Source organism: Microtus ochrogaster, chromosome 8 (genome assembly GCF_000317375.1).
Source record: "Microtus ochrogaster isolate Prairie Vole_2 chromosome 8, MicOch1.0, whole genome shotgun sequence".
In the NCBI taxonomy this organism is placed as follows: Eukaryota; Metazoa; Chordata; class Mammalia; order Rodentia; family Cricetidae; genus Microtus; species Microtus ochrogaster.
In genome coordinates this window covers 86,660,219-86,678,133 of record NC_022015.1, presented here as the reverse complement: position 1 = coordinate 86,678,133, position 17,915 = coordinate 86,660,219, and the positions used below count along the sequence as shown (strand labels likewise).

At 48.9% G+C, this 17,915-nt stretch overlaps 1 protein-coding gene across 1 annotated transcript; it reads left to right on the top strand.

Annotated features, from left to right (window-relative positions):
• Positions 1-10,912: 10,912 nt before the first annotated feature.
• Vax1 (ventral anterior homeobox 1) lies at positions 10,913-17,640 on the top strand. The gene is made up of 3 exons (XM_005352556.2): positions 10,913-12,170; positions 13,285-13,472; positions 15,232-17,640. Exons 1-3 carry the CDS (start codon positions 11,930-11,932, stop codon positions 15,802-15,804), a joined length of 1,002 nt encoding a protein of 333 aa, XP_005352613.1. The 5' UTR covers positions 10,913-11,929; the 3' UTR covers positions 15,805-17,640.
• The last annotated feature ends 275 nt before the right edge of the window (positions 17,641-17,915 follow it).

Below are 17,915 nucleotides of genomic sequence, written 5' to 3'. Positions count from 1 at the left end.
AATGAAAGGACAATCGGATGACCCCATGTAAAACAAGCAGCCTCCACCTAAACAGCAGGCTCCTCCAGGCTCAGTCACAGGATGAGAGACCTCCCAGGATCATCTGGCATCCTCCAGCAATAACGACAGGCCATATTGGATGGGCCGAGGCTGCTTCTCAGAGAGCATGTGTGCTTGTACATGCGTTTGTAGTGTGGAAGCCAGAGATTGATGCTGGGGTGTCTTCTGCTATCACTTCCCACCTTTATTGTCCTGAAACAGAGTCTCTCACTGAGTCTGGAGTCAGACTGATAGCTAGTAAGCCCCAGGACAATCCCCTGCCTCTGCCCATCAGAGTTCTGGGCTTACAGGTACACTGCTTTTCACACAGGATCTGGGAAATTGAACTCAAGTTGTCATGCTTGCACACCAAGTATTCTTATCCTCTGAGCCACCTCTCCAGCTCCTTGCTCTGCTTTGACAATATGTACGGGTAATATTTTAATTAATTCTTTGAGAATTTCACACATGCATATAGGTATTTTGATAGTGTTCACTAGTCACTACCTCCCATTTCTTTAACTTCTTCCAGATCTACTATCTACCTTTTCACCCTTTCCCAACTTCATGTTGCTGCACCACATTGGTCATCAGATGTAGACAATTACAATAAAGTACTCCCACACTAGCTCAGAATGGAGTATAATAAAGGTTCTTTATTTAGGGGTAGACTCACAGACCGACAGTCCTCTGCACAAGCAGGGAACAGGAACCGAATCCAGCAGCCCAGACCTGCTCAGGTGTTTACATCTGTTTATATGGTACACGTGGCCACGCTCAGAGGGTGCCAGTGTCTGAAAGGCTATTGGCTGGAGGAGTTCCCACGGCACCCTTGTGTTGTTGTTGTTGCTGTTGTTTTTATAACACACTGAATCCAGCTGGTGCTTGGAGTAGACTCACGAGGGTATGGCCTTAAAGAGCACTGTCCTGCTCAGCTGGTGCTTGGAGTAGACTCACGAGGGTATGGCCTTAAAGAGCACTGTCCTGCTCAGCTGGTGCTTGGAGTAGACTCACGAGGGTATGGCCTTAAAGAGCACTGTGCTGCTCTCCAACAGCCATTGGTGGTGAACGGCTCCTTAGCTAGGGGTCTGTAGTTTTGATTGGTTTGATCCAGTTTGATGTGCAGGCAGCTGCAGGGCTGTGAGTTCCTGGGTCCAGTGGTCCTGCCATGGCCAGAAGACAGCGTTTTACTGCAGTTTTCCCTGACCTCTGACCCTTTCCACACCCCCTCCCGAGACAGTTCCTGAGACTTGGACAAGGGTTGTAGGGTTACGATATAGATGTCCCATTGTGGTTGTTGTGCAGCTTTCTGCTGGTCTGTGTGGAGCAAAAGCACAACTCCCCAATGGCTGATTCTAGTCTGTCTACAGTTATAAAATAATTGTCTTATTTCCACTCCAAACACATTTCTTTGAGAAATGACATTCCATTTCTTCTGACCTCTACAGGCACATATATACACGCAGGCAAAACACTCATACACATAAACAAAACAAATAAATCTAAAAAAGGATTGCTGGAGTCTAGGGGGCTAGGAGTGCAGCCCAGTTGATATTGTGTTTACCTCGAGTGTACAAAGACCTGGATGCTACCTCCAGCACTACAGAAAGTGTGAATAGTAGAGGCAGGAAGACTTGGATTCTGAGGTCATCCTTGGCTGTGTTCAAGACCAGCCTAGAATACCTGAGACCATGTCTCTAGAAAGATAGATGATGGATAGATAGATAGATAGATACATAGATAGATAGATAGATAGATAGATAGATAGATAAATAGATAGATGACAGATAGATGATTGATGGATAGATACATAGATAGATATGATTGATAGATGATATATAGATACATAGATAGATGGGTAAGTAGATAGATGATGGATAGAGATAGATAGATAGATAGATAGATAGATAGATAGATAGATAGATAGATAGATAGAGAGATAGATAGAGATGGTAGATAGATAGATAGATGATAGATACATAGATACATAGATGGGTAAGTAGATAGATGATAGATAGATAGATAGATAGATAGATAGATAGATAGATAGATACATGGATAGATAGATGATGGATGGATAGATAGATATAGATAGATGGATAGATAGATAGATAGATAGATAGATAGATAGATAGATAGATAGATAGATAGAGATGGTAGATACATAGATCATAGATACATAGATACATAGATAGATGGGTAAGTAGATAGATGATAGATAGATAGATAGATAGATAGATAGATAGATAGATAAATAGATAGATAGATAGATAGATAGATAGAGATGGTAGATAGATAGATAGATAGATAGATAGATAGATAGATAGATAGATAGACAGACAGACAGATAAGATACAGAGAGGGCTAGTGGGATGGCTCCAATGGCGGAGGCCATGGCACCAAGCCTGACAACCCGGGTTTTATCATTGGAAAGCACAGAGGAGAGAGGAAAATTGCCCTCTGACCTCCACATGAACTTGTGGTTTGCCTGCCTCTCCCTAATAAGTAAATTTTTAAATGAATTAACATTTTAAAAGAGACGAAAAGAATATGTAGCCAGAATATGAGGCTAGGAGGTACAAGCCTATAAATCGCAGGAGCCTGAGGCAGGAGGATTAGAAATTGAAAGCCTGCCTAGAAAAGTCAGCGTTTCAAAATAAAATGGTAAAAAGAGAGTAGGATGTACATCTCGGTGGAGAGCTTGCTTAGAAGACACCAGGCCCTAGGATCCACCCCCAGAACTGTGGCTGCTGGGAATAAGTTGAAGGGACATAGAACAGAGGCTCAGAATGGAGCTGTGGGTAAGTTTTAAACATTGTGTATTAGGCAACACCAAGCAAATCTTTAGATGAGGCTGATGTCCTGCTCCGTGGCAGTTGTTTGGTGTCTGGTTGATGCATGGCTCTAAGTCTCTAGAGTCAAGATGCTGGGAGAATCTGACTGGCCCATAAAGTGGTCTTCCTCCTTGTCTTAGGTAGAGTTTTATTGCTGAGAAGACACCATGACCAAGCCAGCTCTTATAAAGAAAAACATTTAATTGGGGCTGGCTTACAGTTCAGATGTCTAGTCCGCTGGTATCGTGGCAGAAAGTATGGCAGTGTGCCGGCAGACATGCTGGAGAAGGAGCTGAGAGTTCTACAGGTTTGAGCTTCAGAGACCTCAGAGCCCACCAGAGAGTGACACCCCTCCTCCAGCAAAGCCACACCTACTTCTACAAGGCCACACCTCCTAATAGTGCTGCTCTCTGGGCCTGTGGGGCCGTTTTCTCTTTCCTGATTCCAGGGATCAAGCCCATGGACAGGGAACCAGAGCAGGCTTCTTGCAGAGAGACTCCCTGAGGTATTTGCTGCTCAGCCTCGGTCTTCAGTGATACATACTGTGGACATGGAAGAATGTCCCTATTCACAGTTTCTGAGGACATGAGATGCCATAGCCACACTTGAATACTTCATCCTTCCCAAAAGCTGTTTATAATCCTATGTGCTCCTCCTTAGGAATAATATTTTATTTTATTAGCTTTTTTACAGAAGTCGAACTGATTAAAGGGGCTCAGTTTTCCCTTTGAGAAGTCATGATGGTTTAATGAGTCAGTGTTTGCAAAGCACTGGTTTTCTTGAAGAGGGAGGGTTATATAGTGAACTGAGGAGCAGGGTTAGGACTCACTCTCTCTGCTGGGTCTTCCTTCCTTGGAGACTGGTCACATGGGGGTTACAGGGTCACTAACAGCCCTCGGTGGCTCTAGGGCCACAGGTCTCTATTTCTTTTAGAGAAGAGCTGTTGGCAAACTCAAAACAATCATCTTTGACACAATTGTGAGCCTGTCTACTTCCTTATCTTCCCTATGCAAATTTGAGAACCCACAATGCCCCAGGCTCTCTCTTCCCAGTGGCTGCCTTTCCTTGCCAATCTGAGGGGTGCTAATGAGCGGCCTGAACTGTGCCTTTCACCCCTCTGCTTTCCTTTATTCTTTTGGTCCGGCTTGTATAAAAGTTCACAGAGAAAGTTTCTGGGGATAAAACTCTGCTCTCTTGCACTCTGTTCTGTAGCTTCAGGTCAACGACAACAACTTCTCCCCTATTTTAGAGAAAGTAGCGACTACATAGGAGCAATTTTCTGTACTTGTTTTATTCTCAAGTATTTCTCAAATATCATATGTGCTTCTTTTTTTTTTCTCAAACATAATGCAACTGAATCCCAGAAGGCCATCTGCCTAGGTACCGACACCACGCTGTTGACTATTACACTGCCCTTATCACGACTGGAGTCGGAGCTTCAGTGCTTGGAATAGAATTACCAGGTTTACTGCCTTGCCTCCTCCAAGGCTTCTTGTTGGTGGGCACGCTCCATCATCAAGGCTCCTGCCTGAACCTATGCTCTCATTTCCCTCTTATTGCTTCTAAGCATCCTCAGAAATGGGAGGATTGCACTCCTTAGAATTAGGTTTATGGGAGGGATTGGTTGGCTGTGTGCGTAATCTCAATACTGAGGAAGGAGGATCTTGAGTTGGAGGCTGGTCCGGGGGAAAAACGTCAAGACCCTCTCTTTAAAAAGCAGAAAGCTCAGGGAGGCAGACACAGGCAGATCTTTGCAAGTTCAAGGCCAGCCTGATCTACAATGGGAGTTTCAGGACGGCCAGAGATACACAGAGAAACCCTGTCAAAAAAAAAAAGGAAGAAAAAGAAGGAAGAGGAGGAGGAAGAGAGGAAGAGAAGGAGGAGGAGGAGGAGGAAGAAGAAGAAGAAGAAGAAGAAGAAGAAGAAGAAGAAGAAGAAGAAAAGAAGAGTAAGACGAAGAGGAAGAGGAAGAGGAAGAGGAAGAAGAAGAAGAAGAAGAAGAAGAAGAAGAAGAAGAAGAAGAAGAAAAGAAAGAAAGGAAGAAAGAAAGAAAGAAAGAAAACGTAAAAAGAAAAAAACAAATCTTTCTTGGCAGAGCACATGCCTGGCATGCATGAATACCATATAGAAATATGGGCCATGGGACTGGAGAGATGGCTCAGTGGTTAAGAGCATTGTCTGCTCTTCCAAAGGTCCTGAGTTCAATTCCCAGCAACCACATGGTGGCTCACAACCATCTGTAGGGGTCTGGTGCCCTCTTCTGGCCTGCAGGCAGACACACAGACAGAATATTGTATACATAATAAATAAATATTTAAAAAAAAAAAAAGAAATATGGGCCAATATGGGCCTACACCAGGCCTAGGTTGGTGATGCCCTCCTGTAATTCCAGCACAGCAGAGGTCATGACTCGAACATCAGAAGTTCAATACATTTTCCATTTCATAGTGTGTTCAAGGTGAGTCTAAGATAGATGAGTCCCTGTTTCAAAATAAATAAGTAAATAACAATAAAACAAAACCAAGAAGCGTAGGAAGCTTTGAGTGGGGGCCTGAGATGGTGCTGTCTGGGCACCAGGTGGTGTCTTCTTTCTTCTCTGTGACAGCTGAGTGAGCTGGGCTGTAGAGAGGAGATTTTTCTACACAGTGATCCTGTCCCTTCATGTGAAAACACATCACACTTTTGGTGTAGGAAGCTCTCAGAGCCTTGCATGGAGTGGGCGTTGCTGTCTACTTGTTGAATAAATGGCTCCAGCTGTTTCTCAGGCAGATGCTTTGAGACACAAATGTACCCTGTTAGGAAGATACACATTTATAGCCAGGCTTCCTGGAAAACTTTCTAGTTCTTTGTGAACTTGAAAATGTTTAGTAAAAACCAGCTTCCTTTTCCTTCTCCCAGAATGCTTCGCCTGGAGAATTTCAAGGAGCTGAATAACCACCTGCTGGTGCTTTCCAATCACATTCTAAGCATTGATGTATCTCTAATTCCCTAACGATAGGAGTCCAACCTCTTCCTTTGCACCTTTATTTATTAAAAAAAAAAAGATAGGCAGGAACTGGACAGTGGTTCAGTGGTCAAGAACATTGGCTGCTCTCCCAGAGGACCCAGGTTCTATTTCCAGCACCTACATAATGGCTCACAACCATCTGTGATTCCAGCAGGGGATCTGATGCCCTCTTCTGGCCTCTGTAGACACATGACACACATACATGCATTGCCAGAAAAATACCCATACAAATAAAATGAAAGCTTTTTTGTTTTTATTAAGTTTTATAGAAATCTGGGTCTCAAGGAGATGCCTCTCTTCATTTTTCAAGACAAACATCTTGTCAGACACCACTGCCTAAAACACTTTTCTTTTTCTTCTTCAGGCTAACAATTTAGGTCCTTTATAGCAGGTAACTCTGAAATATAAAAAGATAAAGAAGAAAATGTACAACTATGCCTTGTGGGTGATTCTGAGGCGGTCACTAGAGTCCACTGATTCCTACCACAGATTTCGGTGCTGGGTGGTTCTGGTTGGCCCTGGTCTGTGGTGCTCCCTGGCTTAGAGATTATGAACAAATGACTGAGCCTCCTTAGTTTCTCCTCCAAAATATGGGCTTTTCAGTGACTGACCGAAGCATAAGAAACACACCCAAAGAGATGCAAAAATAAGGACACTGATGGCAAATATTTCTTGGCTGTGCTGGCGATCTGCCAGGCACCATTTTAAGCACTTTGTTTTAGTTAGCCAATACTTACAGGTGCTAGAGCTAAACTTATTTTTCAGACAAAATATTGAGGCATAGAGGAATAATGGAACCTGTCTGGAGATGATTGTCTAGTAAGGAATAGATCTAGAGGGTGCACATATGAGTTATGTAACCTGATTGACTCCAGTGCCCATATGTGCTTTATTTCTTTATTTATTGCCCATTTCTTTGCTTAATTTTGCTCCATTTTTTTTTAAAATGAAAGGACCTATAGAACTACTAAGTTATGCCATTCTAAGATTCCTTTAAAACTGAATGCTTCATATTCAAAATATGTTATTCACTGACAAAACTTAGTCTCTTGATACAAGACACAGGCTGAGAAATGCAATCAGTTGTTTCGAATGTAAATAGACTGATCCCAAGGTTGACTCTGCACATTGGCTGGCACTTGTTCAGCAAGAGCTTGGGGTTCATTTATTTTATTTATTATTTATTTTCCCAACCACTATCCTGCATGATTGGGGTTAGTAACTAGAGAAGACTGAGCTCCCCACCACTGACAACTTTGCAAGTGAAAGTTCTTACAAATGCCAGTTTACCCTGGTGTTTAATCAATTATTATCAAACACCCCGATTTACTCTTAGAAAGACTTCCTTTCTCTTTGCCTCATCTTCTCCGACGCAATTATTTTTGAAATGACGTATCACAGTAAGCTAGGTTGTCTTCCTCATAGTCTCAGAGGATCTTGGAGCTTTCTCCCAGAGAGGTTCACCTCCTACTTCTTTGGGGAATGAAAGAGGAGCTGGCAGAAGACTGTGCTTGTGCCATCCTGACACTGCTCTCTAATGCCTCCAATAAGAGCAAGTGGGCAGAGGCATAGACTAAGAGAGGATCCCTAAGGCTCAGAGAGACTTGTAATTCATTTCTCCGCTCTCATCTACACAATCCCAAAGAACTTTCTCTAGCCAACCCTAGGAAGCCTGGATAGAGATGAAAATGCAACTTTGAGTCAGGAGATCAGGACTGCAGCCCAGAGCCCCCCACTAACTAGCTGTCTGCAGCCCAGAGCCCCCCACTAACTAATTGTTTGCAGCCCAGAGGCCCCCACTAACTAGTTGTCTATAGCCCAGAGGCCCCTACTAACTAGTTGTCTACAGCCCAGAGGCCCCCACTAACTAGTTGTCTACAGCCCAGAGGCCCCCACTAACTAGTGGTCTAATCCTTAATAAGTTGCTTTGTCTTTCCCGGCTCATTTTCCTCATCTGTCAAGTCAGATGAAGGTTCTGGAATAGATGATCTCTAAAACCCTTCCAGCTCTACGGTTCTATTCTGGGTCTCTCTGCACCTGCAGATAGACATGTGGGGGCAGGAAGGGCATTGGAAGGGGGAGGGATTAAATAAATTTCGCCCAGGAAATAAAACACTGTCACCTGGAAGAGCCTATGTCCTTATGTGTGCGGCGCAGCACAAATGTGTTTCAGATTATCCAAATAATTGAGTGAATTCCCTCCTTTCTTTTGCCAATGGACCACAGCCTTCGTTTGGCTGGGAACAGCAGCTGCTTCCCTGAAATTTCCATCCAGGGCTTTCCATCCTCCACTGTGTCCTCTGGGAAACCTGTCATGTTTTTTCTGGATGGATGCCCATAGAATTTTAATCCAGTCAGAGAGAGAGAGGGAGAGGGAGGGAGGGAGGGAGAGAGAGAGAGAGAGAGAGAGAGAGAGAGAGAGAGAGAGAGAATAAGAAGAAAAGGAAAAAGGAGAAGGAAGAGGGAGGAGGAGAGAGGGAAGAGATGGGAGGAAGACAGACAGGCAGGGAGTAGGGGGCACAGAACTCCATACACAACAAAAAGCAAAAAGTAGTAGTATGGATCGACTTTTTGTTTAATTGGTTTATTTCAAGTGCTTGGAGCATAGATGGGCATCTGCTAACAATATTATTTGTACTGCAAACAGAGTTCTGACCAAAGCCAGTGAGTTCACATAGTTAATTGGTTCATCTAGATGATGCAGAAGACAGCCTGTGTTGGAGACCTCCAGAGTGCTACCTTGGTCCTGACATTTCTAGACACTGAATAAGTCTCTACTTCGTCCCAGATAGTCCCACATCTTCCTTTCCCAAGTCAGCATTTGTAGATCCAAAGCAGCAATGGTTGTGTGTCTGCCTTCAGAACTTAAGTTCCCCCAACTTTAAAAGATACAATGTTCCAACTAAGTTGTAGAAAGAGTCGCCCTTTTTCCCTAACAATAAAAAAGTGATTCCTGAACTCTTACCCCAGACTGTTGTCAGACAACTTTGAGATGCGGAAACTGGATTTTGTTCACTCCAAATCAGGTTGGTCAGCGCAGGACAGTGGGCTCCTGAGAAAAGCTCCTGACTAGTAATAAATAGCATGACAAAGGCAAAACTTCATGTTTCCCCTGCCATCTCATGTTAATTTGGGAAACACGAGTGAAAAGGAACGTCAGATTCTCAGAATGTTTTGGCATTAACATTAAGGGCATAGCTCTGTGTCACTTTGAGCAACTTCCATCCCTTGGGGATTCCAGAAACTCAAAGCAGGAGTGATGGGGAAGTAAATTTAGAGCCTAGAGAAATTGGTGAAGACTTGGAACACCCCTGAGGTCACAGACAGAGAGGAGTTCGAATTTTGTATTCATTGACCTGTGGCTTGGACAAGTTATTGAACCTCCATTCATTTAGCCCTAACCTGAAAAGTCGCTACATTACTGAGAAACAGAATATTTAATGTGTTTAGACACCAAATATGCTAGCGCTCAAAACAAACAAACAAACAAACAAACAAAGAAACAAAAGCTCTCGAGAGTTCAAAATGCAGCTCTAAGAAAGTCTCTAAAAGTGGAGGGGTAGGGCTGGCTCCCCAGAAATCAGAAAGAAGTTAGCCACTTTTTTTTAAAAAAGACTTCCTCCAGGCCTTGAGCACGCAGGTAGCAGGTGTGTCTGCCTACTGACCCCCCTGATGTCCTAGGAGGCTGCAGAATCAATCCTAAGGCCTAGGGGCCTGGATCCATCTAAGGTTGCTTAGTTTTGTCTGGGCTGTTGCTGGGGTCCCGGTACTACTGGGGGCGGGGACGACTCTCATTTGCTCCTAAGCGGGAGTCTGGGTGTCCCAGGCTGGTGTTTCCTAGCCTCCTCTGAGCACTGCGCCCGCCGGGCCGGCCGAGCTCAGCAAGCAAATAAAGCGCTCAATCAGGAGCATCCGAGGCACCAGGAGTCCTTCTCCACCGACGTGGTCATTGGGGCCAAGAAGCGGGGAGGTTACAGAGGACTGGATCGCGGAGGAGGGACCCTTTTTTCTCCCCGCTTCCTTGTGTTCCTCCCAGCTGGGCAGCGACAGCGGACGTCGCTGGCAGTTGCCAGCGGGTCGCCCGGGAGGTGTCCGGCCTGAGGGTTTCCTTCACAGAGGTATCTTTGGGCTCTCAGTCTGCCTCCTGGGATATTCCCCCTCAGTGGACACCATTCAACACAATCACACTGAGTACTCCCAGTCATAATACTCAAAGTCCGAGGTCTGCCTTGGAACCGATCAAGCGCGGTTACCCCTAAGCGGCCGGAGGTTGCACAGGGAGGAGAGCGGTTTCCCGGTTCGGCCCGCCCCCTCCACGTTCAACAGTCCGGAGGGACCGCTGCGGTGGCCTGGAGGTGACAGCCGGGCTGTGGGGCGGGCTCGGAGCCCCTCGGAGGCCGCCACACACACTCGCTGCCCTCCCCACTCACTCCCTGCCTCCCACCTTCTCTCCAAGACCCCCGCCCCTCCCCCGCCCGCCTCCTCCCCATTCTTGGGATTGTGTGGAAAAATTCTCAGCCAAACCTCCCACCTCTCCTCTCCTCTCCCCCCCCACCCCACTCCCTTTTTAAAACCCCCTTTCCTCCGCGGCCCCTGCACTCTTTGTGAATGAGGGCCGGGAATACGGCCCTTCCCCCGCCCAGGAGCCACGCCAGACCGCCGCACTCAGAGGACTGTTTCTTAATAGTCCAATTAGATAATTGCCATCTTTCACTCCTTTTGCTCCGCATTTCCCATAAAGGAATGAATGGGGAGAGCGGCGTGGAGAGGGCTTCTGCCCCGGCAAGGTGACGAGAAGGGCTGGAGCAAGCTCCTTGCACAAGGCCATGCGCTTGAATTGAATCATTGTGGCCTAATCAATGCTGTTATTGGATTACTGGCTGTTGCTTTTCTCAAAGACATTGTAGCAAGACAATGAAATAGCTGGGGGAAACTTTTTTTTTTTTGAAGCAGATCTCACAGTTGAGATATTCTCTCTCTCTCTCTCTCTCTCTCTCTCTCTCTCTCTCTCTCTCTCTCTCCACCTCCCCCCCCCCCCTTCCTGCTGGACTCTGAGTACAAAGCTGCCCTTTGAATGGGCTGCCTCAGGGCTGCTGGAGGTGCAGGCATGAAAAAAAAAATTCAACTGAGGCTCCAGGAAGAGGGGCGGCAGTTTAAGATGGCTGTCAGCATCGAGGTGTGTTAAGGAGTCGCTTGGGGAGAAAGCTTGGCTTTTTTGGAGTGTGTGTGTGTGGGAGACTTTAGGGGGAAACTTTTCTCCTCCCCCTTCCCTCCCCACCCAGAGGCAATTGCTTTCTTCAGCGACAAGAACTGAGGGGTACCCTCCCCCCCATTCAGCTCTATATGGAGAGCCTGGAGGAAACCCCCTTTAGCCAGTATGTGAGCAGGAAGGTCAAAGGCAAAGAGAAAGTTAATAATGCCTGCTAATGGTGCTAACAATTCAGGATGAATCTTGTCAAAAGTTTTTCTGGAAGTGTGGGTCTTTGATTGTGTTTCCCGAAAGCAAGACCAATCATTTCCGTTTATTCACTGGCTAAACCCCTACTTGATTGGGGACAAGGACAGAAACCATCCATTACGATCTGATATATTATCCAAACAATTTAGTGTATTCATGAGGTAACTGAAACGTGGGGGTTGCGAAATTACCCGTAATCAATTGCAACAGCGAGTGTGCGTCCCCCGGGTGTCGGACAACCACAACTCGGCCGTCTCAGTAACAGGCGGAGCCGCCGCGTTTTGGAGTTGCGCTGTTCGCTACCTGATCGCCAGCCTGGGGGACACTGGACGTGCTCAGAGGACGCGGACGCTGACGAGGCGACCTCGCCACTGCTCCACCGGGATCCTGGACCAGACTAGCCTCCTCTCTGCGAGCGCGCCACTCTCCTGTCGCCGCTGACCCTCCGCGGCCGCCGAAGCCGCCCCGCGGGGACATTCATTCTCGCGGGCGAAGGAGCTTAGGGGCTGCGTTGTAGGGGTTTTGTCCCCTTCTGCCTCTTTTTTTCCCTCCCCTTCCCCCCCTTTTCTTCTTTTCTGTGTTGTTTTGCCTATGTTCGGGAAACCAGACAAAATGGACGTCCGGTGCCACTCGGACACGGAGGCCGCCAGGGTCTCGAAGACCGCGCACAAGGAGAGCCGGGAGATCAAGGGCGCCGAGGGGAGCCTTCCGGCCGCCTTCCTCAAGGAGCCGCAGGGCGCCTTTTCGGCGTCTGGCGCTTCGGAAGATTGTAACAAAAGTAAATCCAATTCCTCCGCAGACCCGGATTACTGTCGCCGGATCCTAGTCCGAGGTAGGGATGGGCTGGGCTTTGGGGCGCGTTCTTTTGGGGTGATTCCCTGGCCGCAGCTGCGCGCTACCGCCCAGGGCTGGCGAGGACTTGGGAGAAAGTTGTTGCTGGTCTTCTTTCTCGGGTCTGGCCGGCCGCAGGGGACCCGAGCCTGGGGCTCCCCTGAACGCGTTCTCCTGGGGCCTCTGCCCTAGCAGCCCTGAGGGGCCCCGCCAGCCCAGCTGCGGAGAGGAACCCAGGCGCTGCGAGGAGTGGGCAGGCCACCAAGCTGGGTTTTGGACCCCAGTCCTCAGGGGGACGTGAACGCGTCCTCCGGGATAAGGACCTACCCGGGTAGGCGCCTCCGGGCTTCTGAGCCCTGAAAGGCAGAGCGCACCCAAAAGAATCCTGGGCGTAGAAGCACAGCCTTCGCCCTCAGGATAGCGCCCGGCCAGTTGGCAGACTGGGCTGAGGGCCCTGGCGCTGAGCTCCCGGCCTGGCCGAGGCCGCCTAGAAGACCCGCCGAGCTGGGTCGCTGGGCTGCGGATGCCGCCTTCTTGTTGGATTCGGCCTCTCTCAAGGAGCGGCGTGCGCTCCTCCCGGGCAGTAGCGGCGCCGAGGCCGCCTTCAGCCGGCGCCGCCCCCGATAGCCGACAGCCCAGCAGATAGCCAGGCCCCGCAAGCGGGTTTTCGGTCCCTCCTCCTGCTGCCGCCTGGGTAGGAGCGGGCCAGAGACCCTGGGTGGGGGTGGGGACCGCAGAAGTGCAGGCTGCTCAGCAGTCTAGGGCCATGCTGGGGTTGGGGTGATCAGTTACGGCCCCCTCTGGGCTACTGGGGACTCGGATCACACAGCAGAGGCCCCCTAGGCCAGAAGGAACATCCACCTATTTAGAACTCAGTTTCCCCCCCCCCCCTTCAGTGTTTGGGGTCTTCTGCCAAGACAAAGTCTGGTTACTCTTCCATTTAATGCTATGAAGTTAGCCCCTTTGGTCTCCATATAGCCACAGGGGCTCGGCTTCACGGCGGTGGCCACCCCTACACCCGCTGCATCCTACTGGAGACTTGTTCCTAGTTTGCTCGGGGCAAAGAGGAGGAGAAAATTGGAGGGTTCTGGTGGCTGACATGTACCCTTCCCTAGATGCCAAGGGGTCTATCCGAGAAATCATCCTGCCCAAGGGCTTGGACCTGGACCGGCCCAAGAGGACACGCACGTCCTTCACGGCGGAGCAGCTCTACCGGCTGGAGATGGAGTTCCAGCGTTGCCAATATGTGGTGGGCCGGGAGAGAACCGAGCTGGCTCGGCAGCTCAATCTTTCCGAGACCCAGGTACCCAGCTGCCGGGATGCTCACAGCATCAGGCTTCCTCTTCCCAGCACCCCAGCCTGCCTTTCCTCACTGTTTACCTTGCTTTGGATCGAACCTCCCAGGGACATGGAGGAGCTGGGGTGGACAGGATGAGTCGGAGACTTTCTCCTCTTTTTAAAACTGTCACTTCCTTTCCTCATCCGCAAGTCCTCCATGGTCTAATTTCCGCACACCTTGACTTGGCCCAGGGGACCCCATATTCTGTCCTTTTGGAATTCTTATTGGCTCTCAGTCTTTAGAATTTTTGGATGAATTCTGATTTATCAAAAGCTGATCGCACCCCCTCCCGCGCGCCACCGTTTGAATATATACCATCTTGAATATATACTGGGAATATATTCCCAGTAACATCCCGTTTGGGGACTTTTAGGTTTACCAACACACCAGTTCTGCAGAAAGAAGGATTAGAAAGCGGTGCCAACTCTCTAAGACCGGCCTTTGGAAATATGGCAGCCCCCTACTCCTTTAAAAAGGCAGCCCTAAGCACCACTCTGGGAACCTCAGAGGCACTGTCCTCTGTGATGACAGACAGAGTGTAGGATCGTCAGTGGGGCTGGTGACTTGGGAGCCAGCACTGCACATTGCTAAGATTCTCTCCTTGCCTTAAAGCCCCATGCTGCTCTGGAACTGACCTCGAGAGTCATGAGCTTTACACGACAAGGCTGAGAGTGTTTTCCCTGTGTGGGCTGTTTGGGGGTTGACCAGAGTGTGAGAACAGCTCCTCAGCTCTCTCTTTGGTCTCTTTTCCTATGCCCAGCCCTGAAGCAAGTGGAGAGCATTTTAGGCCTAAAATCCTGACTGAATACTGAGAACCGAAGACAGGATAGGTGGGGAAAATCTGAGTTTGAGATGGCATAGTAACGTGTTTTACTGTCTGTGTTAATCCCCCTTTAGCTTGCAAAATCTAAATAGGATGTTTATTTATTTTTCCAATATAGCCACTGCCCTCTATTCTAGGTCAGAAGAGATGGAAGGGGAACCGGGCATTGACATGTATTTAGTCTACATCAGGCTTCTAAGTCTCCATGACTCCAAAGTCTTCAATGGAGTGCAGAGGAAGTGATAGTTATAAGAGTATCATTAAGGTGGAGAAAGCTTGGCCTATGAAGTCCACCCGGCTTCCACCCACCTTCTCTCTCTAAGGCTGGTTAGTGGTCAGTCTTTGGCCTAACAAGCAAGAAACAACCCCTGAGAGTCTCTAAAAGGTACAGATAGATTTTCTGTGGCCAAATTTGAACTCATTGGTCTATCGACCTGGATCTAGAAAGGCTGAAAAACAGTGTTCCCAGCCACCTCAGCTTCCTGCACAACCTTCCCAGGCCTTAGGATCTCAAGCTGTGCTGATTCACCCGTTTGTGAACACAAAACACCTCCGAGGGTATTGCAGCAGCACAGTGAAATATCTGTCTTCCTTCCTTGTTAGTGTGGTGGACGGACAGTTCATTTCTTTGCTTTTGTGACCCTCTCTGACCTAGGCCTGCTTGCGTGACCCGGAAGCTTAGCCCAGTGGAATAGTGTCCCCCTCGTGGTGGCTCTTGCTCCGCTAGCAGCTTTGGAGCCTTGATCCTCTGCTGTGGGGTGGGGCTGCGGCTAGGGCTGGGGTTAGGGGAGGGTCCCAATAACCCAGGTACCCCCCCTCCCCCAAAAAAACCCTGCTGCCTTTGACTCTGCTCTTTCCTGCTGCTCTCTTCCACGTTTCCTCCTGCGTATCTACGCTCAGGTGAAGGTCTGGTTCCAGAATCGGCGAACCAAGCAAAAGAAGGACCAGGGCAAGGACTCCGAGCTGCGCTCCGTGGTGTCAGAGACCGCTGCCACGTGCAGTGTGCTGCGGCTGTTGGAACAGGGTCGCCTGCTGTCGCCGCCCGGCTTGCCTGCCCTGCTGCCGCCCTGTGCCACCAGCGCTCTCGGCTCGGCTTTGCGCGGGCCCAGCCTCCCAGCTCTGAGTGCTGGAGCTGCGGCGGGCTCGGCCGCCGCCGCCTCTGCTGCCCCAGGCCCCGCAGGCGCTGCGTCTCAGCACCCGCCAGCCGTGGGCGGCGCTCCCGGCCCAGGGCCTGCAGGGCCGGGGGGACTACATGCGGGAGCACCCGCTGCCAGCCACGGTCTCTTCAGCCTGCCGGTGCCGTCGCTTCTAGGCTCTGTTGCCAGCCGCCTGTCCTCCGCCCCGTTGACGATGGCTGGTTCGCTAGCTGGGAATTTGCAAGAACTTTCGGCCCGGTACCTGAGCTCCTCGGCCTTCGAGCCTTACTCCCGGACCAACAATAAAGAAGGGGCCGAGAAAAAAGCGCTGGACTGATGTTAAGTGTTACCCTGTATTTATATTTATAACATCTATTGTGGTGGTATTTATGGACTCACGCGCGCATTAGGCGCCCAGTGCTCCTGCGCTGGCCTTCCTGGCCCCCACTAGGCCTTTGACTGCTCACCCGGCTCCCCCTCCCCACAGGCTACTGATTTCATCCCAACTGAGCTGTTTTTGTTCTTTCTACTTTTCCTTCCTCCCTCCAACCCCAGCTTCCTTCTGAAACCAGGAATGATCCAAAGAATTGGGGAGAAATACCCGAATTAGCAACCTGGTTTCCCCAGTCTTGCCAGCCAGGGAAGGAACAGACTGAGCCTAAGTCAGCGCCCCCCCCCCCCTCCCGCCCCTGCTCTGGATAAGGGACGCTGCGCACTGCTCCTATGAGTTTTTGCAAGATGAAGTGTATGTTCGCAGGCCATCAGGGACTGAGAAAGCTTCTTGGTTTCTTTAGATCCCCCCCCCCCCAAAGGGCCTATCCCCTCTTGTCAGAGAAACCAAGGCTTTTGGGAGGTCCTGGCCCGGGTTTTTAGACCTCAGGATAATTGGTGCAAACTCTTGTCCTAAGAGTTGATGAGTTTTTTCCCTTTAAGGAAGCTCTAATCGCTATCTCCTCGACCCCGAGAAACGATAAATCAAATGTCTTGCTAGGCAAAGGAGGTAATAAATTTGATATAACAGCAATAAAACAAGGGTAATTGTTACATAACACCAGATGAAGTGTTACCTATTTTTAAACACTCATAAATAGTTGAGTTTGCAAAGTATAAGAAATTCGGGCTAGAGACCGCACCACGGGGCAGTGCAAAATTAAAATCCAGAGTGCTGTGACTTTAGCTAGGAACTTAAAAAGGAAAGGCCAGTGATGCCTGGAAGATTCAAAGCAAGATTCGGGATCTTATTTTCCGGGGGGCGGGGCTGTTTAGAGCCCTGACCCATAGCTTCCTGTTCCTCCCATGAGAGCACGGTGCCTGGTGGCAGTCCACCAGAAACGAAATTACAGAAGAAGGGCTGGGGTTGGAAGTAAATCAACACCCCAACACCTGCTGCTTCGGCTTCTGAACTCTATCTACAAATGCTTTTCATGATGCAGGAAGCTCCCGGATTTCCTAGCCCTTGCCTTCCGAAGGACAGGTTGGGGTGTCGGCGGTGTGGCCTCCACCAGTTCTAGTCCCTGGCTGCCAGTGGTTCCCTGCATGGCACACCAGACACCTCTTCCTCCTCAACCCCAGGGTGTCAGTCATTCAGAGTGAGAACTCTTACTACCACCACGTGGGCGCAGCCTCAGCCCTAACCACAACCCCAGCCCCCAGAGCCACCTCCACTGCATTTTAACCAAAACCACAGACTCAGAGCGCGAGGTGCCTCAGTATCGAGAATGTATTCACCCATCTGAAAAAAAGCGCAAAACGTTAAAGGAAAATTAGTAACTTTATTGTAAATTATTTACATGCGAAGGTTTTTCCCGTTTCTTTTCTTGTTTCACTTTTTTTTTTCCTTTTGGTTCCTTTCTCTTTTTCTCTCTTTCGCTCTTAGGTAAATAGTGAAGAAAATAACGAACGATTCAAACGCGGGTAGGTGTCACTGAATCCTGGCTACTAACTGTGTTCTGGATGTCTTGGCTCTTTGGATGTTTTTGTATTTATGTGGTGAGAGTGAAAAATATATATCTATGATGATTAAGTGTATTTTTGTCCTATATTTGAAAGATAAAAAAACCACACACACATACAAGCACGCACGCACGCACACACGCACAGAAAAAGAGAAGGTCCAGCAAATGATGAGTCTCAGGGTTAGGATGCGAGTCCCATCCCGGAAGAGCAGGGAGGAGGGGGCCCGCACACCACTGGCACTCTGGCGAGTGAACTTTGCCGGGCAGGGGTGGGGGTGGGACGGCATTTTGTCCCTGAGTGACCTGCCTCTGGTCCCGAGTCCTTTTTGATCTTGCCTTCTTTGTCCGAAATATAGATTTCTCAGTCTTTCTGTCCTGCACAAGTTTCTGTCTAACGCTCTCCGTGTTTCTAGCGTTTTCCAGCTGCTTTAAACATTGGGATTTTGTACAAATCCGCCGTCCTGGACAAGCAGGATTTTAATTAATTTCTTTT